At 40.7% G+C, this 27,998-nt stretch overlaps 2 protein-coding genes across 5 annotated transcripts in view; both read right to left on the bottom strand.

Moving 5' to 3' along the window:
* Positions 1-1,438: 1,438 nt before the first annotated feature.
* Positions 1,439-25,630, bottom strand: Znf134 (zinc finger protein 134). Of its 3 annotated transcripts, none has more exons than XM_052761731.1 (3): positions 25,516-25,630; positions 8,567-8,667; positions 1,439-7,280 (listed from the first exon to the last, which is right to left on the bottom strand). In XM_052761731.1, the coding sequence occupies exons 2-3, from the start codon at positions 8,604-8,606 to the stop codon at positions 6,037-6,039; spliced, it is 1,284 nt and encodes a 427-aa protein (XP_052617691.1). In that variant the 5' UTR covers positions 8,607-8,667; positions 25,516-25,630; the 3' UTR covers positions 1,439-6,036. The 3 variants fall into 3 exon arrangements, with proteins under 3 accessions (XP_052617691.1, XP_052617690.1, XP_052617689.1); XM_052761730.1 differs by lacking the exon at positions 25,516-25,630 and adding an exon at positions 10,244-10,465; XM_052761729.1 differs by lacking the exon at positions 25,516-25,630 and adding an exon at positions 10,214-10,464.
* LOC128124915 (zinc finger protein interacting with ribonucleoprotein K-like) overlaps positions 20,474-27,998 on the bottom strand; it is an 8,964-nt gene continuing 1,439 nt past the window's right edge. Inside the window, exons 2-4 of one of the 2 annotated variants that reach the window (XM_052761728.1) lie at positions 27,954-27,992; positions 25,516-25,642; positions 20,474-24,234 (exon numbers count right to left, since the gene is read on the bottom strand). In XM_052761728.1, the coding sequence (XP_052617688.1) occupies positions 22,973-24,234; positions 25,516-25,642; positions 27,954-27,968 (1,404 nt within the window). In that variant the 5' untranslated portion in view covers positions 27,969-27,992 and the 3' untranslated portion in view covers positions 20,474-22,972. Of the gene's footprint in view, positions 24,235-25,515; positions 25,646-27,953; positions 27,993-27,998 lie in introns of both variants that reach the window. The other variant, XM_052761727.1, reaches the window with a different exon arrangement.

Below are 27,998 nucleotides of genomic sequence, written 5' to 3'. Positions count from 1 at the left end.
CCTGTCTCTTCCTGTTCCTTCCATTGCCCACCTCATTCTTCTCCTTCCCCACTTGACCCTTTTATTCCTGCTCCTCACTTCCATCCATAACTATTCTATTTCCCTTCCCTAATGAGATCTATCTGTACCCCTTAGTCCCTTACTCTATAGCTAACATCTGTGGTTCTACAGATTGTAGCTTGTTATCATTGTCTTAAAAGCTAATATCCACACATAAGTAAATATACACTATATTTTCTTTATTATTCTGGGTTACCTGATTCAAGGTGACTTTTTCTAGTTCCTTCCACTTACCTGCAAACTTCAGGATTTTATTTATTTTTTTAATGGCTAAGTAATACTCTACTGGGTAAGTGTACCAGTTTCTTTACCCATTCTTCTGTTGAGGGACAACTAGCTTTTTTCCAAATCCTGATTATTATTAGTAGAGCAGCAATGAACATGGTTGAACAAGTGTCTTTGTGTTAGGATGAAGGACACTTTGAGTATATGCCCCAAAGTTGTGAGGTAGTTTGAAAGACAATGGCCCATACAGGGAGTGGAACTACTAGGTGTGGCTTTGTAGGAGGAAGTGTGTCACTGTGGGGTCTCTTTTATTCAAAATACTGTCCAGTGTTTTAGACCACTTCCTGTTGCTTGTAAGATGTAGGACTCTCAGCTACTTCTCCAGCACCATGTCTGTCTGCACACCACCATATCCCACCATAATAACAGACTGAACCTCTGAACTCTAAGCAAGCCAACTCAGTTGTTTTCCTTTAGAAAAGTTGCCATGGTCATGGTGTATGGGAGCCCATTTTCAGGTCTGCATAGAGGTTGATTGGATCACAGGCCTGAGCACAGGTTTCTGAGATGGTCTGCACTTGGCTGTGCTGGAGGGATGTCTTTTGCTCCACCCCTTGGCATTTCTATAAATACCCTAGGGCAAAGACAGTCAGGGCCCATTGGAATAGGCTCCAGGCCCTCTCAAGGCTATCCTGTATTTTCTATCTATTTATCTCCACATTTTAAATCCTTCTATCGAATATTTCCTACTACTCTCACTCAAGAGCACTCTGAGGAAATGTGGGGGGGGGAGCCCCCCCCACAATGGTGTCTCTTCATAGCAATAAAAACTCGACAAGTGGTATACCTGTATCTTGGGGCAGATGGATTCACGTTTTCCTGAAGAACTGCCACACTGATTTCCACAGAGGCTGCATAAGTTTGCACTTCCATGAGCAATTGATGAGTGTTCTCTTTACTCTACATTCTCATCAGCATGAGCTAAGAATGCACATCAGAGTCATCAATAAACAGCCAGATTATGCTGCTTTATGTGTACTCACATCTTTCTTCCTTTAAATGGGAAAGGCTCTAGAGTTCTAAGAACCTTAGTAGAATAAGCCCCTTGGGTCACCTGTCTCATTGCAGTATCAATCACATCTGCAAACACAAATTGGTCATGTAAGGTACTTTATTTGCAGAACCTAGGGATTAGCAAATAGTACATTTCAAAGAAGCTAACTTGCTTACCAGTTTGCTCTCTAGACCTCCCAGTTTAAAATAAAATGATTCCATCTCAAGGTCCCAAATGTCTCAATCTATTACTTTATAACCTAAAATTCATATCTCATCACACTCTCAGTTCTACAGTCATGAACTTCACCTTCTAAAGCTCTGGTGCAACTTATTCCAAAGCAGTTTATCTTCACCTGTGACCCTTTAAAACTAGCACACTAATCATGTGTTCCCAAATAAAAATATGGCGATATTTTATTTGTGCTGAAATGTGATTTATTTGTATGTTAATAAATAAAGTTGCCTGGGGGTCAGAGCTAATAGCAAGCAAGCCATTTAGCAGAAGTCTGGCAGTGTAGCACAAGCCTTTAATCCCATCACATGGCAGGCAGAGTCTGTGTGTTCAAGGACATAGGCAGCTTGGTGACATATGCCTTTAATCCAAGTACCAACCGTAGATACCTGGAGGTCTGTATAGACGGGCAGTAATGAAGAAGTCATGTGGTTGGGTTTAGAACCAATGAGAAGGCAGAACAGAAAGTCAATAAAAAAATACAGACACACAGGAAGTAGGTCTCTTTTCTCAGGGGAAGGAGGGCAGCAGCTGGTAAGCTAAAGGCTGTTCACTAGTGCTCTGACCTCTTGGGCTTTTAACTCTTTATTTGGCTCTGTGTTTCTTATTTAATAAGACTGTTTAGAGTTACATCTACAAGGGGAGAAAAATGGAAGGGGCTAAAACAAATTTCCAATCCCCAAAAATTTGAAATCCAGTTTAGCAAACTCAACTAGGTATCAGTGTCTAGGAATATCTGTGGCTAGACCTCTGCAAACTGGCTTATCCTCTGTTCAATCACATTATCACCATCAAAGTTAACAAAGTCTGTAGCTCAGAGCTGTCAGCCTGTTTCTTATGTGCAAAATGTTAAGAGCTCATAAAATCTTTGTCTTGGACAGTTTTTGTCAACTTGACACAAACTAGAGTCACCTGGGAACAGGGAACCTCATATGAGGAATTGGCTCCATCAAATTGTCCTGTGGGCATGTTTATGGTGCATGCATGCTCTTGATTAATGATTGATGTGGGAGGCCACGGTCCACTGTGGGTAGAGCCAACCCTGGACAAGTGGTCCTGGATTGTATAAGAAAGGAGGCTAATTAAGCCACAAGGAGCAAGCCAGTAAGCAGCCTTCCCCCACGGCTTCTGCTTCAGTTCCTGCCTCCAGGTTGCTGCGTGACTTTCTTCTTTGGCTTCCCCTGATGATAGTCTGTAACCTATAGGCCAAATAAACCTTTTCCTCCCTCAAGGTGTTTTTGGTTGTGGTACTGATCACAGCAATGAAAAGCAAGCTAGGACACCCTTCAATCTTATCTGCATTGTCCTTTTAGATAGAAGTTGTTTCTTTATCGGTATAAAACTTTGTAGACTCTTCATTCTCCAGTACATCACAAGAGCTTTACCCAGAGTTTAGGTCCTTAATGGTCCCACACATTTTTGCTGAGATGTCTGAGGAAGCCCTTTAAAGATCCTAAGTGCTCTCTGGTTGTATTAACTGAAGCCTGTGTGACAGACTGTTCTGATTTTTTGATCTTGCTATTAGTAAATGCCGTGCGGCCACATCCTCAGTTACTTCTTCAGAAGATGCTTTCTGACAATGAACCTCTTCATTTCAGTTACTTTTGTGATTAAGATGGGTTGGCAATTTCCCAAATCACATCTTCAGTCTTTTCTCTTCACACTTTATTATATTCCTTTTACTACAATACTTCTGTTTAAAAATGTTCTCAGTTAAATGTCCATATAAAAATTCATACATGAATATATGCAATCACTGTTTTTAATATTTAGAAGGTGGGTCATGAAAAATGACAAATATGGTAAAGGGTGACTGTGGTAAATCCATACTTCCAGCAGTCAATAATAAATGAGCTGTTCATACATATAACACAAATACATGTCAAACTAGTTATGCAGACTAACTGCAGACAAAATACACATAAATACTTGGAAGTTACATTGACATAAACCTCTTGAAGAACTTATGTACAATAAAACCAGTGGTTGCCAAGGGATTGAATGAAGGGCGTGAAGGACACTGAGAAGAATCCTGAAGAAACACATGGTAACTTTGGAGTTCTGCGGTATGTTCAAAATCACTGCTAGAATGGCTTTACAGTATTATACACATATATCAAACTACACAACTATATACAATATACAGAGTTTGCTAACTATACTCCATAAAGTCTATAAAAATAATTCACTTAAAATTCTAGGCCACCCACTTCTACTGACGAATCAAACAAGTAGACATTAATATAGTAATTCTACCATATCACTACAAATATCTTAGGAAGCCATCTTACCCAGTGGTAAACAACGAAGGTCATTTTCATTGTAACCAAGAATTCTGGTTATGTGCAAAAAGTTACATTCTTGGATCATTTTACTCTCTTGGTTACTGCCTATACAGCAAAGACATTTAGCAAAGATCTCAGGAAGGCATAGTAATCCCCCCCCCCAAAAAAAATCTATGCTGAACTAGTGACCTTGGTCCTAAGTGACACAGCACTTTATGCTGAAGAGTTCTATAAATCCTTTGACACTACACAGATTTCATGAGTAGAATATTTAGGAATGTTCTTACAATGAGAATTTCCCCTGTAGTTAATTGAAACTAATCTGTGTAGCTAGAGTTTTCCTGCCTGGCCCACAGTCGGGACAAATCTCTCTCACCTGCCAGTCCCACAGCCGCTCAAACCCGACCAAGTAAACACACAGAGACTTATATTGGTTACAAACTGTATGGCCGTGGCAGGCTTCTTGCTCACTGTTCTTACAGCTTAAATTAATCCATTTCCATTAATCTATACCTTGCCACATGACTCGTGGCTTACTGGCATCTTCACATGCTGTTTGTCATCGTGGTGGCTGGCAGTGTCTCTCTGACTCAGCCTTCCACTTCCCAGCTTTATTCTCCTCCTTGTCCCGCCTACACTTCCTGCCTAGCCAATGGCCAATCAGTGTTTTATTTATTGACTAATCAGCAACACATTTGCCATACAGAACATCCCACAGCAAATCTGTAATTCCATATACTCACATCCACTATTTCTGTACTTTTGTTTAGTGGCACTTTGCGATATACAGCTGGTAGCCTGCATCCCAATCCTGACCACATAGGTCTTCTCAACGGTGCAAGGAGATATAGTGCATGAGTTAGAAATGAGACACATGATCCATTCTGCTCCCAAACACATGGCAGATTATCACAATATACCAGTTTGTGGTCCTTCAAAAAACTCTGAAATCCAGTCAAGTCAGATCCTCCAAATACTTGGAATTATTATCTATGAAGTGTTTTTCAACAATAGAAGGTAACACAGTAACTGGACTCAGAATTGCTCATCAGCAACCTGCTGTCCCATTTAAAATACTAGAGTGTTTATCTCTTTAGCTGGTCAAATACTAACTTTGTTTTCACTATACTCCAACCTCCCCTAAGATTAAAAGTAATGTAAATTCTAAGGCATTTATTATTGGAAGCCAAAGGAATAGGAAGCAAGTACTTGTTCTGGTTGGATGACTTAAAGATGTGGGATGCCCATTATGTTAGAAAGTTCATAAAGAACTGGGATAGTGGCACATGTCTAAACTCTCAGCTACTAAGGAGGCTGAGGAAAGAGAAGTTCAAGACTAGCTTGGACAAAATAAAAATAATGGCTCAAACAAGCAAATAAAAACTATTTCACACTAAAACAACATCCAAGAAGTAAATTATGTCTGCAAGCCAAATACAGAGCATAGCTCAGATCTTGGCTATACACAACTCTGCCAGTCAAATATGACAGATTGGGGAATTATACTCTTATCATGTGCTTCACAATTACTATAGGGACTTTGAAGAGTAAATAAGTCTTTTCTTTCCAGAGGTTGTTGTAGCTGAAGTTTTCCTGGTCCTGTCTGGCCCACGGTCAGGACAAATCTGTCTCACTAGTGTCCCCCAAGTAAACACACAGAGACTTATATTACTTATAAACTGTATGGCCATGGCAGGCTTCTTGCTATCTGTTCTTATATCTTAAAAATTAACCCACTTCTATTAATCTATACCTTGCCACGTGGCTTGTGGCTTACCAGTCGCTCACATCTTGCCACTCATTGCAGCGGCTGGCAGCATCTCCTGACCCAGCCTTCTTTCTCCCAGCATTCTCCTCTCTGCTTGTCCCGCCTACACTATACTTCCTGCCTGGCTACTGGCCAATCAGCGTTTTATTTATTAATCAATCATAGCAACACATTTTTATAGCATACAGAACATCCCACAGCAGGCTGTTGAAGAGACTAAGATGGAAGAGATTAGATAGTTTCAGTCATATGTACTAAGAGACAGTGGCATGTTACTCAAGCTAGTCAAAATGTACAACATAGCTCTTGAAAGCTTCCTACATACTTGCCATTCCTAATGCATCTCCTTGTCATGACCACTCACTATGAGATTCAACATCTGACTGAATACTATTGTGCTACAAGCACCCCTAAAGTTTTCTTGCTGCATGAATCTTTTGGTGCCGATTCAGGTGGGAGCTTAAGCTGTAGGCTTTCCCACACTCACCGCACTCATATGGCCTCTCTCCAGAGTGAACTTTCTGGTGCCGAACAAGGTGGGAGGTTCTGATGAAATCTTTCCCACACTTGCTGCACACGAAAGGCCTTTCCCCAGTATGAACCCTTTGGTGTGCTATAAAATCAGAGCTTCTACTAAAAAACTTCCCACAGTCAATGCACTCAAAAGGCTTTGACTCAGTGTGAATTCTCTGATGTTTAATGAGGGTGTATCTGTGCCCAAAGGATTTCCCACAATCACTGCAATCATAAGGGTTTTCTCCAGTGTGGATACTTTCATGCTGAACAAGTGTCGATTTGTGTCTGAAGACTTTGCCACAGTCATTGCACTTATAAGGCCTCGAGCCACTGTGTACTCTCTGGTGTACTATTAGGTTGGAGTGATGGCTAAAGTATTTCCCGCATTCAGTGCACTTGTAAGGCATTTCTCCAGTGTGGATTCTCTTATGTTGAGTGAGGTTGTCTTTTCGACTGAAGGCTTTTCCGCATTCACTACACTCATAAGGCCTTTCTCCAGTATGGATCCTCTGGTGCTGTATGAGTGTGGCTTTGCGGCTGAAGGCTTTCCCACATTCACTACACTCATAAGGCTTTTCTCCACTATGGATCCTCTGGTGCTGCACAAGGGTATCTTTGCGGTTGAAACCTTTCCCACACTCACCACATGTATAATGCATTTGTCCAACATGGAAGTCCTCTCCATTCTCAGTGCTCCCTGCTCTCTTCTTGCTAAGGGTGACCTTTTGTTGGTGACCAGTCAAACCGTCCTGAGGGTTCCTCTGCTCCACCTTGCATGCAGAGGGCTTCTCTGAAGAGTAGGGCTTTACATGAACTTTGAAATTCTTAAATAATGAGGCTCTACTGTCATTCTTTTGTAAAGAATTCTCGACATTATTATGCTTTAGGTTCTGGCAAAAGTTTTCACTTAACCAGAACTGTCTCTCACATGCTTTGCATGAGTAAGTTACAAGTGCAGGGTATGTTCCTTGGTGTTCCTCCACATCCAAAAGACCATTCAAAATGGGGCCACATAGGTCACAAGGATAAGTTGTCTGAGTGAAGAAGGAACCTGCCTTGGGAATGTTAACATGTGGTACTCCAACAGAAATGCTTGGTTCAGAAGGCTCTGCTTCATCCTTCACTGCACACCAACAACCTGAAGGCAGAAAAAACACTGGCATTTACACTCTGAAATACATGTTGTCTTAGTCAGGGTTACTACTGCTGCCAAAATACCTTGGCCAAAGGCAAGTTGGGGAGGAGTTTATTCAGCTTACTCTTCCACAGCACTGTTCATAATTAAAGGAAATCAGGACAGGAACTCATATGGGGCAGAAACGTGGAGGCAGGCACCGATATAGAAGCCATGAAGGGGTACTGCTTACTGGATTGTTCCCCTATGGTGGTATTTTATTTGTACTGAGATGTGATTTTAATTGTATGTTAATAAATAAAGTTTCCTGGGGGTCAGAGCTATTAGAGCCATAGCAAGAGCGTGGCGGTGGTGGCACACGCCTTTAATCCCAGCACTTGGTAGACAGAGCTAGGTAGATCTCTGTGTGTTTAAGGATAAAGCCAGCATTGGAGATACATGCCTTTAATCTCAATCCCAACCATAGAAAACCTGGAAGTCTCTACAGACAGGCAGTGACGAGGCAGTCATGTGTTTGGGTTTACAACCAATGAGAAGGCAGAACAGAAAGACTATATAAAAACAAACACACAGGAAGTAGGTCTCTTTCAAAGAGCTCTCTTGGCTGAAGAGGATCACTGAAGCAGGAAGGCTAAGGCTCTTAGCTCTGACCTCTTGGCTTTCTTCTCTGAATCAGCTCTGTGTTTCTTATTTAATAAGACGGCTGGTTACATCTACATTCCCCATGGCTTTTTTGGCCTGCTTCCTTACAGAACCCAGGACCACCAGCCCAGGGATGGCACCACCCACAATGGATGATCAAAGAATAGAGAAGGCTATGAGATAAAGATATAAGAATGAGGCTAGTACAGGAGAAAAAGTAGTCTTTATTATTTCCCTAAAAATGACTTCTGGAAAGGCTTGGCTGACTGGTAGTAACAGGTCAGAGTTACACATAAGTGTATGTTCCTGGCCCAGGAATGATTGATTTAAAATGAGTGGCTTATATTCAAAGACTATTAAAGAATTATGTATACATCTGATGAACTTAGTTCAGTCCAATGATCTTCTTTCAGTCCAACACTAGAAAGACTGACGAGGGAGCAATAGAAAACACTTGCATTAGAGACATGGGGAGAAAACCCTGGGTCAGAAACTCGAGCAGAAATAACAGAAAGGGTAAGATGGAGAGGAAAAGACAGGAAGAAGGCATGTCAACTGGCATTGGCATCAAATGCTAGTGGACACAAGACAGGTTTCTGATCCTATCTGATAAACATTTGAAAGTCATGCCCTCCTCTAGTTCTTACTTGAGTTGGTCCAAGCTCCTTCTGCTGCGCTTAGAGTCATCCCCTCTCAGTCAGGTGCCCAGGACTCTCTTGCTTGCCATCCTTCAGGAATCATAAAGGATCTGGAATACAGAAATCACCAGGGAAAGCATAGGTGAATATAAAACACACCCATACAAGACTGGGAGGAAAATACAATAAAATAAAGCCTGTCAAGCAGGGACAGTCCAGTGAGTTCCACAAACAATGACTATGATAACTGAAAGCTTTATTTGCTGATCCAGAAAAATGTTAGATAAAGGTGGCAGAACATGGAGCCCTGAAGTGTGTGCCTGTGAACAAAGTCTTACCACCAAGGAGAAAGCATGCAGGATGTGATCTACTGTGATAACCTTAAGACCTTTGATGCCCAAACATGACCTGGCTAGTCTCCTGACAGTAAGAATTGGGGAGCAAAGAGAATGGAGGAGAAAACTCATTGTATCTAAGGCTTGGCACCCAGAGAACCTATGTGAAGGAATCAGGTAAAACAGTAGTGGCTAAGGCACAGCTGTGGTAAAAAAAGATCAAGTCCTGTAGTTTAAAAAAGGAGAACAGTGCCATCCCAGAAGCCTAGGGTAGCTCCCCTATCCCAGGAGATGGTAAATATAAAGCACAGAATGCATCATAGCACAATAGTACAATGTCTGAACCTCATCAAGAAGCTCCCACTTCAAACAGGAAGGACACCTAAAGTCATTCTCAGGCTATGTCACATGGTCCTGAGCCAAATGGAAAACTGCCCTCAAGTTTTCTGTTTCTCATCTTAAACACCACATAAAACAACACCCATAATAAATCTCAACCTCAGCCAAATCTCTATGTCTCATACCTCACCTATGAGGTCTCTAGCGATCCCTTCCCCAGGATGCTGGACCAGAATATTTTGCAAGCTTTCCTGCTGGTTGCGCTGTGAGACACCTTGGATTTACCATGTCTAAAACCCAATTCTTAATCCTTCTGAAAAAAATGTTCACCACTCTAACTTATCATTTTCAGATGTTTATGAAGTGGGGGAGGGGTAGTGGGGCAGTTCTTCACTCACTGCTTTCACAACCACATTTGATAAGACCAGGAAACTTTGACGGTTTCATCTCCAAACTTACCTCCAGAATTTAATGACTATCCAGAATTTATTTCACGTTCCCCCGACCCTATGCTAGCTGAGTATTACCAGAACATTCTCAGAGTCAGTTGCAATAGCTTCCTGGCCTGAGTCCCTGCTTCAGTCCTTATCATCCCAACCCCACAGCAGACTGTTTTCTGAATGAATACCGGAATGCATATTTAAGTCGTTTTAAGATCACCTCTTTCCATCATTCAAAACGCTCCTTAGTTCTGAAATGAGGATACAATTCATCGAAAGCGTGTGACGCAGGATAGGAATGACTGCTACAATCTCTCCTGCATACAAGGGTCAAAAAGGCACCCACTTTTCGATTGTTTCACGCACTCGCTAAGCCTCTGCTCTGGTGGTGTTTTGTTTTGCCATCACACTGCCCTACATTCCACTGCTGGTCAGAAACCGCAAACCTCCCACTCACACGGGTCCCCTGCCCTGCAGCCACTTGTGGATTTGTGACTAGAAGCTGAGGATGACAGGTAAAGGTCTGAGAACTTAGGACCCACCTGTGCAGGGTTCATGGCCACCGCCCTCACCTGCCTAAGCAGCACCAAAGTAGGGCGAGCAGGGACCGCTGTCACTTGGCCCTGGAGATGGGATCTCCTTACTCCGTCACCGCTCAATATTCCCTCAGGGGCAAGTAAGTCTCCTTTTGTGACTTCTGGCGCCAATCAACTCGAAACTGGCTCCAAAGTTTGGGCCATAATGCTGCCAAGACGCCCGACTTGGGGAAGCTTCCGGAAGTCCCGCCTAAAAGGAAATGCTCCCAACGTGCGCGCTGGATTCTGGGCAATGTAGTTCCCTCAGAGAAATTGACCCTAGGGGCTCTGGCTATGGCATCAGTTAGGACATGAATAGTGTGACTTAGCTGTAAGTTCTGGGAAAGGTCCCAGAAACTCACTGGGAAGAGCGGAACCTCCTTCATCTGAGAAGTCCCAGACCGAGAGAACAACATGTGCAAATATTGAGACAAATTATGTCAGATGTTCCCCTAATGGACACACACATCAAAATCGGTAAGGGTATTTAACTGTCCACTCTTATGTTCTTCATTGTTAAACAAGTAAAATATAAAGCTTTAAGTCAGTTGTCCAGGCTTCAATGGTGAGAACTGTCCCAAGACATAAAGTGGAAGAATGGTTTTTAGAGAGAGGTTTTGTAGGGATATTTGAGCTCCAAAGTTGGCTAACGTGGAGCACTTCCTCGGCTTTCCTCAGAGACAAATTTCAGCTAGGAGGGCCCCAGGAGATGACCAGATTGGGAGGGGAATACCAGAATATTCTAAAAGCAGATAGTCAACAGAGGCACCTCTCTGTATGATATCCAACCAATGAAGTAACACTCTATCTAAATGGTACCCATTAGCCCTCAAGCTGAAATACATGTATTTCCTTTTGGGAATATGCCACCTATTTGAAAAATGAAAACTGTTTTAAGTGTCCCATGTGCCAAGATAAAGAGTTGGCATGGTCTCACTGACAGCCATGTGCAAAGGTATCATCAGGGCATGGAAATGTAGACTTGGAATAAGTGACCTCATTTCACCTACAATTCCAGGAACAACATTAGAATTGAAATTTCAGATGATTCATGGGGGAGAGAGAAGCTTGAACTGTTTAAACAACCAAAACCTGTTTAACCACGACCATGTTGTCTTCACAAGTACATATATATTCTGAGGAAGCCAATGGCATTTGGAAAGTGTTAGGGCATAGAGATAACTCAAGGAGATCTGAAGTCTCAGATGTGCTCAATGCTGAGCACAGGGGTACTTGAACTGTGACCACTGCAGAGCTTTAATCCTAAAATGTAAATCACTGGGTGACAACAGATGGACAGTTATGACTCTGACTCTACCATTATTTGGTGATTCATTTAGATCGCCTTCATATATAGATATGTTTTAGAAAGCTTCCACTGTATTATGTTTTCATACTACCCTTCAAATGTCCCTTAATTTTAGCTTCCTACTTCCCATATTTCCAATCCACAACCTCTCCCCCATCACTATCCTTACTTAATTCTCTCTTTCCAGACCTCCATCCATATCTATTTATTTCCATTTCCTAAAGAGATATGCCTGTTCTTTCTAAGCCCTTACTCTACACCTATTCTTTGTGTTCCTATGGATTGCAGCTTGGTTATCATTGACTTAACAGATAATATCCACATATAAGCAAATACATGCCATGTTTATCTCTCCATCTGGAATACCTTGCTGAGGATGAATTTTTTTTTCTAGTTCTATCCATTTGCCTACAAAATTCATGATGTCATTTAAAAATTGAAGTAGTATTCTATTGTGTAAATGTACCACATTTTCTTCATTAATTCTTCTGTCGAGAGACATCTAGGTTGTTGCCAATTTCTGGCTATTATGAACTGAGCAGCAATGAACGTGGTTTAGCAAGTGTCTCTGTAGTAGGATGAAGCATCTTTTGGGTATATGCCCAAGAGTGGTATAGCTGGAAATATAGGTATATGGATTTCCATCTTCCTGAGGACCCATCACACTACTTTCTGTAGTGGTTGGATGAGATTTTACCTCCCCCAGCAATATATAAGTGTTCCTCTTATTCCACATCCTCACCAGCATGAGCTGTCACTTGTGTTATTAATCTTAGCCATTCTGATGGGTGTGAGATGAAATCTTAAAGTGGTTTTGATTTGCATTTCTTTGATGACTAAGGATGTTGAACATTTCTTTAAAATGTTTCTCAGTCATTTAGGATATTAGCCCTTTATTGAATGTGTAGTTGGTAAAATCTTTTCCTATTCTGTAGGCTGCTGCTTTCTCTGAATGATAGTGTTCTCTGACATGTAGATGCTTCTCAGTTTAATGAGTTTCCATTTATTAATTGTTGGTTTTAGTGCCTGTGATGAATGTTCTGTTCAAATAGTCTTTGTCTGTGCCAATGAGTTCAAAGCTATTCCTCATTTTCTTTATTATCAGGTTCAGTGTATATGCTTTTATGCTGCGGCCTTTGATTCATTTGGAGTTGAGTTTTATGCAGGTTCATGAGTATGGATCTCTTTGGATTCTTCTACATGCAGCTATCCAGTTTGACCAGCGCTATTTATTGAGGATCTCTTTTTTGAGTGTACATTTCTGGCATCTTTATAAAAATTCAGGTGTGCAAAGGTGTGTGACTTTAGGTTTGGGTCTTCAGTTCGATTCCATTGATTAATGTGTTTGTTTTTTTGTGACAATACTATGCTGTTTTTATTACTATAGCTCTGTAGTACAACTTGAAATTAGGGATGGTGATACCTCTAACAGTTGTTTTATTATTCAGGGTTGTTTTAGTAAACCTAGGTTTTTTATTTTTGTTGTTTTTTGTTTATTTCTATATGAAGCTGAGAATATACTTCAAAATATGTGAAGACATATTGTTAGAATTTTGATGAGAATTGCTTTGAATCTCTAGATTGTTTTTGTTAGGGTGGCCATTTTTGCTATGTTACTTCTACCAATCCATGAGCATGGGAGACCTATCTTCTGATATCTTCTTCAGTTTCTTTCTTCAATGAGTTGAAGTTTTTTTTTTTTAATCATACAAGTCTTTCTTTTGCTTGGTTATAGATACCCCAAGATAATTTATATTATTTCAGGCTGTTATCAAAAGTGTTTTTTCCCTGCTTTCTTTCTCAAACCTTTATATAGGAGGACTACTGAATTTGTAAGTTAAGTGTGTATGCAGCTATTTTGCTGAAAATGTCTATTAGCTGTAGGAGTTCGCAGGTAGAATTTTAGGGATTCTTATGTATACTATCATATTATCTTTGAAAAAGATATTTTGACTTCTTCCTTTGTAATTTCTATCCCCTTGATATCCTTCAATTGTCTTATTGTTCTAGGTAAGACTTCAAGCACTACATTAAATAGAAAAAGAGAGAGTGGTCAGCCTTTTCTTGTTCCTGATTTTAATGAAATTACTTTGAGTTTCTTTCTGTTTAAGTTGATGTTGGGTATGCGTTTGCTATAAACTGCCTTTATAATGTTGAGGTATGTCCTTCTATCCTTAATTTGTCAAGGGGTTTTTATCATGAAGGGGCATTAGATTTTTTTCAAAGGCCTTCTCTGCATCTAATTAAATGATCATGTGGTTTTTGTCTTTCTGGCTGTTTATATGGTGGGTTACATTTATTGATTTATGTATGTTGAGCCATGCCTACTTCTCTGGGATGAAGCTTGCTTGACCATTGTGAATGATCATCTTTAATGTGTTCTCAGATTCTGTTTGTGTCTTAATGAGAATTTTTGAATCTATGTATATAAGGGAAATTGGTGTGTAATTCACTTTCTTTGTTGGGGTTTTATGTAGTTTGGGTATCAGTGTAACTGTGGTCTTGTAAAATGAACAGGATGGACAATCGTCCTTCCGCTTTACACTCTTTCGCTCTTCCCCCTCCTCCAATAAACCTCTTGCACTAACTCTTTTGTGTGGTGTGTTCTCATAGCAACATACATTGGCAGGGCCCTCCACAGGTACTAGGGGACTTTCTTTTCTGTTCTAGTCTATTGAGTGTCCCTTAAGTTTCTTGTACCTTGTAGACAAATTCCTCTTTATGTTAGGATTTTTTTCTATGATTTTGTTAAAATATTTTCTCAGCCTTTGAGCTGAGTTTCTTTTCCTTCCTCTATTCCTATTATTCTTAGATTTTTCTTCTTTTCATAGTGTCCCAGATTTCCTGGATGTTTTGTGTCAGGAATTTTTTAGACCTTTCTTTGACTGAGGTATCCACTTCTTTAATGCCTGAGATTCTTTATTCCATCTCTCGTATTTTGTTGGTGAAGCTTACCTCTGTGGCTCCTGTTGACTTCCTATATTTTTCATTTCCAGATTTCCCTCATTTTGGGTATTCATTATTGATTCTATTTTCATTTTCATGTCTTGAATGGTTTTATTCACTTTATTCCACGGTTTGTGTTTTCATTGATTTCTTTAAGGGGTTTATTCATTTCCTCTTTATGGACCTCTCTCATATTCATAAAGGCTGATTTAAACACTTTTATTTGTGCTTCCATTATGTTGGAATATTGAAGGCCTGCTCAGGTAGGGCTGCTGGACTCTAGTGGAGATATATTGTCCTGAATGTTTAATTGTGTTTTTATGCTGGGCTCTAGGCATCTGTGTTTGGGAAAACTGTGATTCTAGGTGGTAATATCTGGTCTTGTCTTGTTGGGTGGGTTGGAAATAAAAAACCTTGGTTTTTATTTCCTCTCCTGTTCCTAGGAGAGTGTGGTGACTGTGTGTTGCCTATAGGAAAATCTTCTGGGTTCCTGATAGGTGTGAGCACTGGGTGTTCTAGGTAAAATATGTTTCTGGGACTTGGGAGCTGACACTTAGGAATGGGGATTATCTTAGGAGGTATGGAAGCATGGGATACCTCTGAGGCACAGTAACGACTCAGAGACAGTGTTCGTGCAAGCTGACCGGTCACTCCAGGCTTCTGTAGTTGCTAAGTTTCTTTTGCTTCCCTAGCTTCTCTTAGCTTCTGCTTTTGCCCTGGTAACCTCAGTCTTTTATTATCATAAGCAAGGGGGAGCAGAAAGAAAAGGGGAAATCACCCAATACCAAATATTGTCATGATCCCAAAGGTTATTCTTAGAAAATCACCAATATATTCTTCATCAACTTTAGTTAAACACAGAAAATATCCCAGGCTTAACACCAAAGCAAGCATAATCTATTTTTATTATTAATGATTATACAATATTCTGAGCACTGGATGCAAAGGCTAGCAACATGCAATTTCGCAAAAAAAGGTAAAAATAAGAACAGTGGGTCAATGTACCAGACAGTCATTTCCTTCTCACACAGCCTACTCCGACCTCAAGACCCCTGCAGCCACCTAAGTTCCTCCTCAGCCCTCTGCAAACACCAAGCTCCATGACTGGTGGGCCACAATGACCTCAGACAAGAAATCTGTCCCTGCAACTCAGCAACTTCTGTCCTTCTATATCCAACAATTCCAAGGAAGACCTGTTCCAATTTTTAGAGCTTCCATGAAAGGAATCTCACCTTTTCTGGCAGCTCTTTTTAATCTAGGAACCCAATAAAGCTTGTAGCAATTACTCCATCAATTGCCACATTGTCTCCACACTCCTTCAGGAGGTATCTGGATTAAAGTTGCCATCTCCCTTTCTTGGTGGAGGCCACTATTTTCCTCCTATTTTAGGTTCCCACACTTTTAGTTTGTCATCCCATCTATATGTTACTCCATCCATAGTCTTCAGCCAATACCCCTTAGGGTCTCAAGTTTTACACAATGCCCTTGGAATATCCTCAGAAACTGAATTATTCATCATGGCCAATTTAAGTCCAGTGTGTTAATACACATCATACCATGTGCTGTAGTTGACCACACATTTGGTACAGGTTATCCAAGCCTGAAAAGCTTCCCCAGGCTTCAGGTTCTTTCCCATGACCTGCATAACTGCCATAACCCCAGCCTGGGTGATCATCTCTGTATAATTTCCTGTGAAATTTACTTCACTCCTTTCCTGTATCACCGAAATCACCATTGATCTAGGAACACAGAACATGAAGATCAGATAGAAGAAAAAGACTAGCATTACAAGAAGTAATTATATGGAGGAGAACATGACATGTGCATGCCATGAAGCATGACCTCGGGACATGTAGGCATTTCTGCCTTGGTACTCTACAGGCATGCTAAGCAGAAGATCCGGAGGGGAACACACAGAGGGTTGATGATCCACAATCTTGCGTCCCTCATCTCCAGTCTATGCTGGCAGCATGTCAAGCATCTTATATGCCATCCCCGGCAGAGTGGCTTGTGTGCAGGGAGTGCCTACAGGAGTTGAGGAGTAGATAAAACAAAATGTGGGGGAAAGGAAGTTAGGAGAGAAAGATCTGTGAGATCCACCAGAGATGACATGGGGGTGGGGGAGGCTGCTGCAGGTGTTCTGTTGCCCAGATGAGGAGAGTGTTGAGGGGTTAGACTTGGAGGAATGGAGGGAGAGGTGAAAATTTGCAGTTAGCCTATCTGCTTCCTTGGCAGGAGTGGTCAGTGTGTTCCCAGGGAATCCCTGCTGGAGTTGGGGGAGGGAAGTTTGCAAGGGAAGATCTGTGTGATGCACTGTAGATGAGTGCAGGAGGGGAAGTTAGGCTGGAGCAGGAATGGAGGGAAAAGTGGAGATCTGTAGTTAGTCTATCTTCTTTCCTGCCTGGAGTAGCCTGTGTGATCACAGGGAGTGGCAGAGTGTGTGTGTTTGTGTGTGTGTGCGTGTGCGTGTGCGTGCGTGTGTGTGTGTGTGTGTGTGTGTGTGTGTGTTCAGTAAGGAACTTCCATACTCATAGTGACAGCACTAATTTACATTTCCACCTACCGTGTATGAAGGTTCTTTCTCTCTGCTTCTTGCATCCTCATCATTGGTTTTATCAATGATAAGTCATTCTGACTGGGGTGAACCAATGATAGTCATTCTGACTGGGGTGAGATAGAATACCAGTATTGCTTGCATTTGCATTTCCCTCATAGCTAAGGATGTTGAACATTTTCCTATACTTATTCCCACTGCACTTTAAGATCTTAAACATACACGAATACACTGTTATATCAAACCCAGCCCCCCATTTCCTCCCTTTCAATTACTCCCTATTAACCCACCACTTTTCCCAATTTCATGTGCTCTTTATTTTCAATTTAATACCCACCTAGTCCATTTAGTACTGACTGTATGTAGACAGTGTGAGACCATCTTCTAGAGTGTGAGTAGTCTCTCCATTTCCCACACTCTCTTCAGTGTGTAACTCTTTGGTGTTGAGTGAGGACAGATTTATCTCTTGGAGATTTTGTGCACTCACTTGTATAATTTTGCACCTATGTGATCACTTTTGAGTCTACTGAGGTGGGATTTGTACCTGAAGAATCTCCTGCATTTACTGCATTCACAAAGGCTTTCATGAGCATGAACTGTTACTCTCTACAGCCCTATTTCTCCCAAAGAAATCACACTTGACACATGACTTTGAAGAGTAGAGCCTACCATAGTAACAGAGGGAGGCGGGTAATTGTGGGCTGGAAAGATGGTTCAGAAGTGAAGGACACATGCATCTTTTAGTGAGGATCAGAGTCCAGTTATCAGGATGCACGTGCACATCTCATAACTAACTCCAACTAGCAGGGGATCCAAATGTCTCTGGCTTCTGGTGAAACTCACACTTGTGCATTCCCATACATATAATCTAAATAATAAAAATCTTAAAAAATCAGAACAAGAAAGGATACTTCCTAGAAATGGCTTAATGAAAGAATCAAGCATGGTTATTTGCGTTTGTCAGAGAAGCAAAAATAATGGAGGGGCAAAACTTCTAATAGGGAAAGTTTCTAGGAGTGACAAGTTTGGCAGCTGTTGGCACAGGGAAGCTGGTGGTGGGTTTCCAAGAAACTTGGCATCCAGTATGACTAAGGGAGCATATTTGGCTTTCTTTAGTTGATCTACAGGTGAAATTTTGGACAGCTGATAGTTATCAACTTCTGATCATTGTGTCTTACAGATCTCTAGTCTACATGTGCTGGCTCTTGGGACCTTGTCTGTCATATCTGATTTGGTTATGTGATACATACATACCTACCTACATACATACATACATGTGTGTTTTGTCAACTGTGTAGCTGCTATGTAGGATTACTATGTTTATCTTTAGGCTGTGTTGCTCTAAAACTCTTAGATAAATTCCTGAACATTTCTACTCCATTTTTTTTTTAACTTTAAAATACAGCACTTAATTTTTTTTTTTGTTTCCAAGCTATGGTATACTAGTAAATAGCAGTGTGTAAAAATAATGCTTAAGGCATACACTGTAAATAGTCAAAAACCAACCAAACTAACTATAGTGCATTGGAGTGTACTGTCATAAATCTATGTATAGATTTTTGTTTTTATGTCACGGTTAATCTTAGTTACCTTAAATGGATTGAAAGATGCTTAGAAAACTGGTAAAGCATCTTTCTGGGGATGTTTTTTAAACATTTATTTCTTTTGTGTGTATGGGTGTATGTATAGGCTATAGGACAATTTGAAGGAGTTGTTTTCCTTTTTTCTTCCACCATGTAGATCTCAGGGAACGAACTCAGGTCATCACCAATTTGGTGGCAAGGAATCTTATTGGCCTTTCTCGGAAGATTTATGACAGGATTTCCAAGGATGATTAGCATCACGTCATTAAAGTAAAGGAGGAAGATGTCCCCTGAATGTTGATGGCACTGCCTTTTAGGGGATTGGATGAACAAAGCCCAGAACCAGACAGCAGATCATTCACATTTACTCACTCATTCATTCATTTGAGACAGTATCTAATTATGTAGTTCTAGCTCTAATGAAACTATGTAGACCAGGCTGGCTTCAAACTCACAGAGATCCATCTGCCTCTGCCTCTAGAGTGCTGGGATTAAAGGCCTGTGCCACCACACCGGTCTTCAATTTTTTAATGGCAGACTAGACTATAGTGATTCTCTTAGTCCTTTAGCCTTAGACTGGGGATGGATAATGCACCCTATTGTTCTGAGTCTTCCAGCTTCTTAAGACTGGGCAGCAGCTGGTTTTCAAGGCTTCCTGGCCATTGTGGAAATATCTAGCCTTTGTATAAAAAATTTTAACTTTACTCTCCTTTTAACTGTATATCCATTTACTATTGGTTCTATTACCCTTGATAACTGTAATACAATATCTAGTCACAGGGTAAGTTCAATAACACCAAGAAAATGTGAAGAAAAAAAAAACAACAACAAAAAATGTAAAATAAAGAAAACCAAAACCCAAACAACAAAAACCAGGATTTTGAGACATATCAAAATTCAGGACTGGGATGTAGCTTAGCTGGTGAGTATTTAGCTAGCATGCATGGAGCCCTGCATTTAATCTCCAGCACCACATTAACTGGGCAGGATGGAGTATGCATGTAATCCCAGGGCTAGAAAGGTGGAGAGGCAGGAGGATAAATTTAAGATCATTCTCAGCTAATGAACTCAAGGCCAACCTAGACTACAGGAGACTGTCACACACAAACAAAACCTACTTGGTAAAAGGCATATATCTATATATGGGCAGTTAATTGCAATTCATTTGTAAGGACTCATAGGGTTTTTTCACATAATCCTTGCTATTTGCATACATGAAAATATCCATTAAAAAGGTTGAATATATCCTTATACCCATTTTATATTTAGAGGAATAGATTAAAAAAGGTATTAGGAGACCTGGTTTTAAGTATGTTATTAAAATAGAAACAATGTACATATAAAATTTTGTTAACATAATTACACCTCAATTAAATTATCATTAAAAAGCAAGAGTAAAATAATCAAAAGTTGTCACTTTCTAATGTTTTACTTACATATTTATGTTCTTCAGGTAATTTTTGACTATTACATCAATATGATGGGTATAAAATGAACATATGTCTCTTCCCAACTCAATATTTGATAATATCATTTTGGCAGTTTGGAATTGCCCATGGTGGGAATGCAATTAAATATTCAAACCAGTATTTGCTTCTTCTGAAAGAGCTAGACTTAAGAGACAGGGAATATGTTACTAATGCATACAATGTTTAAAAAATACAGCACCTTGACTATTACACTGTGAATAAAAGAGAATAAATTGCTATAATGTTTCTCTAGTACTCAAAAACATTTCCCTCCATTTTCCAAGGACTAGTCTACCAAACCACTGAAGTTTGATAATAAAAGTTAGTCTATCAAATTCATTGAAGAATGAATGAAGTCTTAATACATATTGTTAGTATATATTTCTTTATTAATGAAAAGGACATTAACACCAATTTCCATTCAAAAATAGGCAAAATAGGTTTTAAAACTATACAGTTGGCAAATAAACACATAGAAATTCTCAATATCATGAAACATCAAAAAAGCAATTAAGACTATATGTTATTATACACCTATTAAAATGGCTCAAAAGCAAACACATTATCCATACCAAATACTAGCAAGAGTGTGGACAAGTGAGTTCACATGCTGTCTACAGCAGTGGATCTCAAACTGTGGGTAGTGACCCCTTTGGAGTTGTACAACTCTTTCACAGGGGTCACCCTAAGATCATCAGAAAACAAATATTTACATTACAATTCGTAATGGTAGTAAAATTACAATTATGAATAGCAACAAAATAATTTTATGGTTAGTGGTTCCCATAACATGAGGAACTGTATTAAAGAGCTGCAGCATTAGGAAGGTTGAGAACCAACCACTGGTCTACACCAATCTAGATCAGTTTGACAATCTCTTAAAAATGGAAATATTCATACATACTGAATTACTGACTCAAGAGAAATAAAGCATATGCATAATGAGTCATATGCCTTTATCCACTGTAGTCATGTATGTAACAGCTCAAGAAAGGATTCAATTTAAGTAGCTGAATAGATAAAAAGATCAATGGGTATTGTTGTAGTTATAAAAAACACAGTACAGCAGTATAAAGGATAAGGTATAAAAAAGCAGCAATGATAAATCTCAAAATAATGATGTATTGTCAAAAATAGGTAAAAAGCAACTTTTGTTTTCATTCACAAACTGTACTCTTATGAGTCAAATATAAACTACTGAACACTTATAAGTCTGGGAAAAGGGAGAAGATTATAAAAGGTTATGAGGTAAATCACAGACAAGGTTATCATCACAAAGATGAGTATACAACATTTAAAAGAATAAACCATAGAGATGACTGCATTTCATTAATACATCAATAAACTTTTAAAAAGTGACTCAAAATACAAAACTCAGAACTCCTACTTTCTGGAAACCAAAAGACATGTTACCCTCCATTTTGATCCTACTCTGTCCTCATACACAGGTAAGGACAGCCCTTCATTAATGCAAGAAATACTGACAAGCAGTGATAGTTGCCATACCAGACTGCAAATACAGCAGCTGGACTGTGATTACAATAGCTATATTCCTGGACTACAGGATCTCCATCTCATTTTCCTATCTCTATAGCAACAGATTTGAGGTAAACAATCAAGAAAGACCACACTATCCCATAAAACCTTAGATTATGATTTTTTTTGACAATGACCTCAGTTATGTACATACACAGAGTTCTAGGTCCTGTGAACACAGCCCAAAAAAAGACTGCTGGGTGCACTTTTACAAGAGGCACACTTACAAGAGGTAGAGGCTGGCTGCAGACTCTACCATACCCATCGTTTGTATGCCAATGATGCTTCACATCTGGATCTGCTCATCTCATGAGTGATACCACCCTATGGAATAATTGCTACTGGGGCACATTCTTTGTAGACCCTTACAAGCTGCCTCTCCTTCTGTCATGGGCATTATAAGGACATTCTCTGAGAAAAATAGAGCAAATTCATTCCATTTCTACAAGTACAGAAGCTTATGGCAATAGCAGAGCTCTCCTTGAGATGACCAACCACAGAAAGTTTCCAAGTCATACACTACAATAACGGAGATCCTGCAGCTCTTGGACAGCAATAAAAATTTGTTTTTTTTTTTTTCTTTTGCTTCACCTGTAGAGGTATACCAAGTTGAGACATCCACAAAAGCTGTCTATATTTTCCTAGAAAATTCAGTCTGTTTTCCAGCCTTCCCACTAGTAAACTGGACTCTAAGAGTAAAGGTAGCTTTCAGAATAAGGCATCTATCTATGTATAAACCAGAGCAACAAGAAGGCAGTGACCAACCATAACTAGAAGGCTGGAGACATTCACCCAACTGTCATGTGACACTGATTAAAAACTATTTTTTTTTAAATATGCAGGTAATCAAATTGTAGCTACCTTCAGCAGATAATAGGGTAGATCTTCCTGGTAAAAGCTGAGTTGTAGCCATGCTTTAAACAGTTAAAAACAGAAAACAAATTCTCCATAAATACTCCATTCAAGAGTTCCTCCAGGTAAGCAGCACTTTTTGCCTTTCCTTAGCATGATGGGGTGATCACTGCTCACTGGTTATGTGGTAGAGAAAGACGGCTTCTACCACACTCATATATGGCAAGGACCCTGGCCAGCTCACTATGGGCAAAGCAGCTCCTGCACATACCCATGCCTGACCTCCTGAGTAATCTCACACCCCTGGATGTGGGCAGAATTAAGATCAACCTCAGAAGCTTCTCTAGTGTCATAATACTAAAAGAGAGCATTCCCTGTAAGTCTAAGGCTTTTCTCAAGTATGAATTTAGAGGAGCTAAATGATGTCTAAGTCTTGGGTTGAAGGCTTATCCACACTGGCTACTTTTATGAAGTGTCTTACGCACTGTGACATTTTTGGTGATGAATGAGGCTAGAACACTGGCTAAAAGAATTCCCACATGTGTCACATTCATAAGGCCTTTCTCCAGTGTGAACTACCTGATGCTGAATGAGACCAGACTTTTGGCTAAAGGACTTCCCACATTGGCCACACTCATAGGGCCTTGCTCCTGTGTGAATTCTCCGGTGTTGAATAAGGATAGAGCTTTGACTGAAGGATTTCCCACACTCACTACACTTGTAAGGCCTTTCTCCAGTGTGAACTCGCTGATGTTTAATGAGGGTAGCTTTCTGGCTAAAGGATTTCCCACACTGGCTACATTCATAAGGCTTTGCTCCAGTGTGAATTCTCCGGTGTTGGTTAAGAATGGCACTTTGACTAAAGGAATTCCCACACTCACTACACTTGTAAGGCCTTTCTCCAGTGTGAACTCTCTGGTGTTTAACAAGGGTAGCTTTCTGACTAAAGGACTTCCCACACTGACTACACTCATAAGGTCTTGCCCCAGTATGAATTTTCTGGTGGTCAACAAGACTGGAGTTCTGTCTAAATAATTTTCCACATTCACTGCACTCATAAGGCCTTTCTCCGGTATGTATTCTACGGTGATCATTCAGGTGGGAGGTTTGGCTAAAGAATTTCCCACAATCACCGCACTCCCAAGGCCTTTCTCCAGTGTGGACTCTCTGGTGCTGATCAAGCGAGTACTTGCCACGGAAGGTTTTCCCACATTTGCTGCACTCATAAAGCTTTTTCCCAGTGGAGGCTTTTGGCTGGTGCACAGGTGTTTGTTTTTGACTGGAAGTTTTCCCACAGGCTCCTGACTTACGACTTTTATGACTGTGAGCTTCTTTCCTACCCTCTCTGACTTTGCTGGGCTTCGGATTGTTGGGAAAGACCTGGGATTTCAGAAGACTCAGTATGTCTGGGAGGTCCTTCTCAACATCCCAACTGGGGAAGGACTTTGATGATGTATGGAATAGGCATTGTTTCAAGTATGAGGCCTTGTCGGCGGCGGCATTCTTCTTCAAGAGTTTTTCTGTACTAGTATGTTTTTGGTGCTGATTAAATTGTGAATGTGCCTCTATACTCTGGTTCTGCCCAGGCAGATCAGGCAGGAGCAAAATGTTTTGAAGAATTGGGACACACTTTTCACAGAGGTGAGTTTTTAGTGGAGATAGAGTTGTCTCAGATCTCCAAACCTGTGATGCTCGCGTAGAAACTCTCTGCTCTTCATCTTCTGTTCTATGCCCACAACCTGAAAGAGAATAACTGATGAAATGCCTGTTGACTCTGCTCAGAGGAGGAAGCCCCAGCATCCATACAAGTCACAGAATGCTTCTCCTGAAGACAAGGGAGCTAAAGGGGTGGGTTAAGGAACGAGCCACATTGCAACATCGGGTTGCTAGAGAACAGAATTGTGAAGACCTCACTGAATGAAGGCCCCCAAGATGGCATGAACCACAAGGGAAAGATGTCTAACTCTTCAACCCATGGCCTTAAGCTTCTGTAACACAGTGGCTAGACATTCATCATGGAGTAGCCTCCAAGTCCCTAGGGCTTCCCACCCAGATTGTAGCAGAATATCATCTGCTAGTGCTAAGTGTAAGCTCTGCAGAAGGCAGGTTGTGTGCAAGCCTAGGGAACTCACTACAATTGAAAATGAATAGCGTGTGCTCTGATTTATGTGTGAGGTCGTGTTGGAATCCATAGAGGAACAGTACAGTACAGAGGAACTGGAAATGCATGGAGACAAGAACAGGGGTACCCAGGTGCCAAAAATCACAGATAAAATAACAAGTCAGAAAGCTACCATGTCTGGGGAAGGGAATATGAAATGAGGCGTGGTTGGTAGCACTTACACCTAAGCCACAGTGGATACAGGATGTTTTTGATGGTAGCCTGGATGGATGTCTTCCTCTAGCTGTCACTTACCACACCCAGGCCTCCTATGAAGCCAGAGTGACCTCTCCAAAGAACCAGATTCCTCCCTCTTACCCCCAGTGGTGTCATTACATACGACCACATGAAACAAGGTCCATAGGAAAGAAATGACATAACAAATGATCAGCTCTGATAGACTGTCTCACAAGAGATCACCATAGATCCCAGGAAAGGACACACTAATTTTTAAATATCCAAAATGGAGGATCCAGCAAGAACAGTACATGGTTCCAAAACTGCAGCCACTCCAAAGGAAGTCATAAAAAAGCCAGCAAGTCAAGGAGAAGCGCTTGTGATGCCAAGGCTCAGGATTTTAGACACCACGAGAGGCAAGACAAGCAAGATGAGACCCATTAATTAGGATGACTATAGGATGCCCAACTCCCTTACCACAATAAGCAGCAGGTACTAGGGTTACTTAGGGAGTGATCTACTTGGGATAGTAGACATAGCTCAGTGCTACCACACATACCATATATAACCAGAATATGGAGAAATTAACAGCTCTCATGGTCCGGCCATAGAGAGGATCAGTCTGCCTCTAGGGAAAGAGGGCAGAGGGTCTCAGGATGCTAGGGAAACGTAAGAGCCTTACCCAGGGAGTTTATAAGTGCAAAGTTCTGCAGCGTAATATTGAGGTACAGCAGCCTCTGAGTCTTCTCAAGAAGTCTCCATTCTTCACGTGAGAAGCAAATAGCTACATCCTCAAAAGTCACACGGCCCTGCTATAATAGGGAGAGGTTATTCCATAGTCAACTTCACCCCTATGTTGCCAAGAATACCCACTTATTTACCCATGCTCTCTTCTCCTTCCTCCCCACATTCCTACCTCAAAGCAATACCAGGTCCCAGTGCCACTATATCCCACTAGATTCTATTTTTTCCAGTATTGGTGTCATAGCACCAGCAGCAGATACAATGACACCATCTAAACTGACTTGTAGGGCTACATCTGTTCTTGTCAAACAATTTCTCAGGGCCCCCCTGATGGTCCCTCTTAGACATACTCAGATATGAGTTCACCTTTCACCCTTACATCCTCACAATCATCCTGATTGTCATAAGTGGTCCAGGATCCTGCTCCAGAGACCATTTGTTCTTTGCTTCAATCATAGCTACCCAGGATTGCTTGCAGTCTCACACAGCATTCTTCTACTTCTGCAGATCTTCACATTCCCTAGACAATCACAGTCTTACTTTTGTTCTTAATCATTCCTAAGAAGTGCTTCAAAACATCAATGGCTCTCGACCCCATATTCAGTAACTCACAGATGCAGATTTGTGTCCCTAAAATTACCCATCTGCCTGCATGAAATACCGTAGACATATACAGGATCACAACAAAATTTCAGTAAGCCTATAGCATGAAGAATAGTCACCGCTTTTGGAGTCTTAGTTTGGGAACTCTAACAATAAACTATCCACTGGGTGGCTTATAAACAGAAATGTATTTCTCACAGATCTGAAGGCTTTAAGTCTGATGTCAAGGAGCCATTATTGGCAGTTTCTGGTGAAGGTCCTGTTTTATGGTTATAGACCACTGATTTCCATTGGTATTCTCAAATGGTGGAAAAAAGCATTAGCTAGTTTCCTGGCATGCTGTTGCAAGGGCACTCACTACTCCCACATAAAAGGGATCTATCCTCATAATCTAATTACTTCTCAAAGGCCACACAAGTTAGAATTCAACAACAGAATTTTGAGGAGATGAAACCATTCAGTCCTGGCTTTGGGCCACCTTCTACTTAGTATTGCTGGCACTGTGACTGCCTTATTGCCCATGCCTTAGAAACTTTGATCATACTCTTTCTCATGTCCATCTATCTCTACTTCTCTCACAATTGTGTTTCTAATGCTTATCACTTCTACCTAGGTCACCAAGACTCATTCATAGCCCCACCTTTCCTGAGTAGCTATCATTATTCCTATTATGAGAAACAGAACTACTCCTAATTACAATATACATCTATGTGTTTGGGCTAAATACTGACCAGCATTTTTTTAGATGTATCCATCTCAAGCCACCTCCCAAATTCCAGATATAGAAGGCCACCCACCCATATGATGTGTTCCTTCATTGATCTTTGAAATAACTTAGAAGTAGCTAAAAACAATTAAAAAAATATTCTCAATGAAAATGAACCTGCATTTGGAGTTTCCATCCTTCTAGATCTTAAACTCTTAGAGCAGCAGTTCTCAACTTATGGATTATGACCCTAACCCTAACCCTAACCCTGAGGATTATGACCCCTTTGGGAGGTTTAACAACCCTTTTACAGGGGTCGCCTAAGACCATCAGAAAACATATAGTTCTGATCTATGATTCATAACAGTAACAAAATTACACTTAGGAAGTAGCCACGAAAATAATTTTATAGTTGGGAGTCACCACACCATGAGGAACTGTATTCATCGATCACAGCATTAGGAAGGTTGAGAACCACTGTCCTGGAGGCTGTGCCAATATTTGACTACTACCTTCCCCTCTTTAAAAGCTAAGACCCTAAGCAGCACTTATTCCCAAACTAATGTAGACTCCTACCACTTCCTCCATTTTCACCCTGGTCTAGTCACTATTAACACTCACCTGGATTATTAGAGCAGCATCCTCCCTTACTGCCTCCCTCACAACAACTGGGTTTTCCATGACACAGGGACATACATGGAGGCTGACATGGCGAACATTAGGTCAGCTCCCTCCTCTTTGTTTTCCTTTTCTAAGTGTCCCATTGTTCTCATCACTCCAAAGCAGATACCTAGATCTCAATTCATTCTGGCTCTGAATCCTACCCTGCTCCTTTTCATTCCCACAGAAGAAAACACCTGGGGTGAATCTGTGCATGATGTCAGACTCATCTCCAAGCATTTACACATTCCAGTGCCTGAGTCAACCTCATTCTGTTGTCTGTTACCATTAGGAACTACTTCAAAGAACCCCCAATATTGAATGAGGACGCTGTGCTTGGGTTTGTTAAGCATTCTTTGGCCCAGGACAAGGTCATGAGTAGTGACAGTCTGACACACTCTCCTTACCTGCATGAGGGCCATATCCACTTCTTCAGTAATGGAAACCTGTAA

Source organism: Peromyscus californicus, unplaced genomic scaffold (genome assembly GCF_007827085.1).
Source record: "Peromyscus californicus insignis strain IS unplaced genomic scaffold, ASM782708v3 Scaffold_4__1_contigs__length_199733344, whole genome shotgun sequence".
Lineage (NCBI taxonomy): Eukaryota > Metazoa > Chordata > Mammalia > Rodentia > Cricetidae > Peromyscus > Peromyscus californicus.
Note: the sequence above shows the minus strand (reverse complement) of the source record. Positions and strands in the feature narration are given on the sequence as shown.

What these genes read in the sequence shown, in the direction of transcription:
- Znf134 (XM_052761731.1), bottom strand. Translation starts at nt 8,606, where the DNA reads ATGACTCTAAGCGCAGCAGAAGGAGCTTGGACCAACTCAA. An exon ending in AGGAGCTTGGACCAACTCAA is followed by an intron (nt 7,281 to 8,566) that starts GTAAGAACTAGA and finishes TTCTGCCTTCAG; the next exon opens with GTTGTTGGTGTGCAGTGAAG.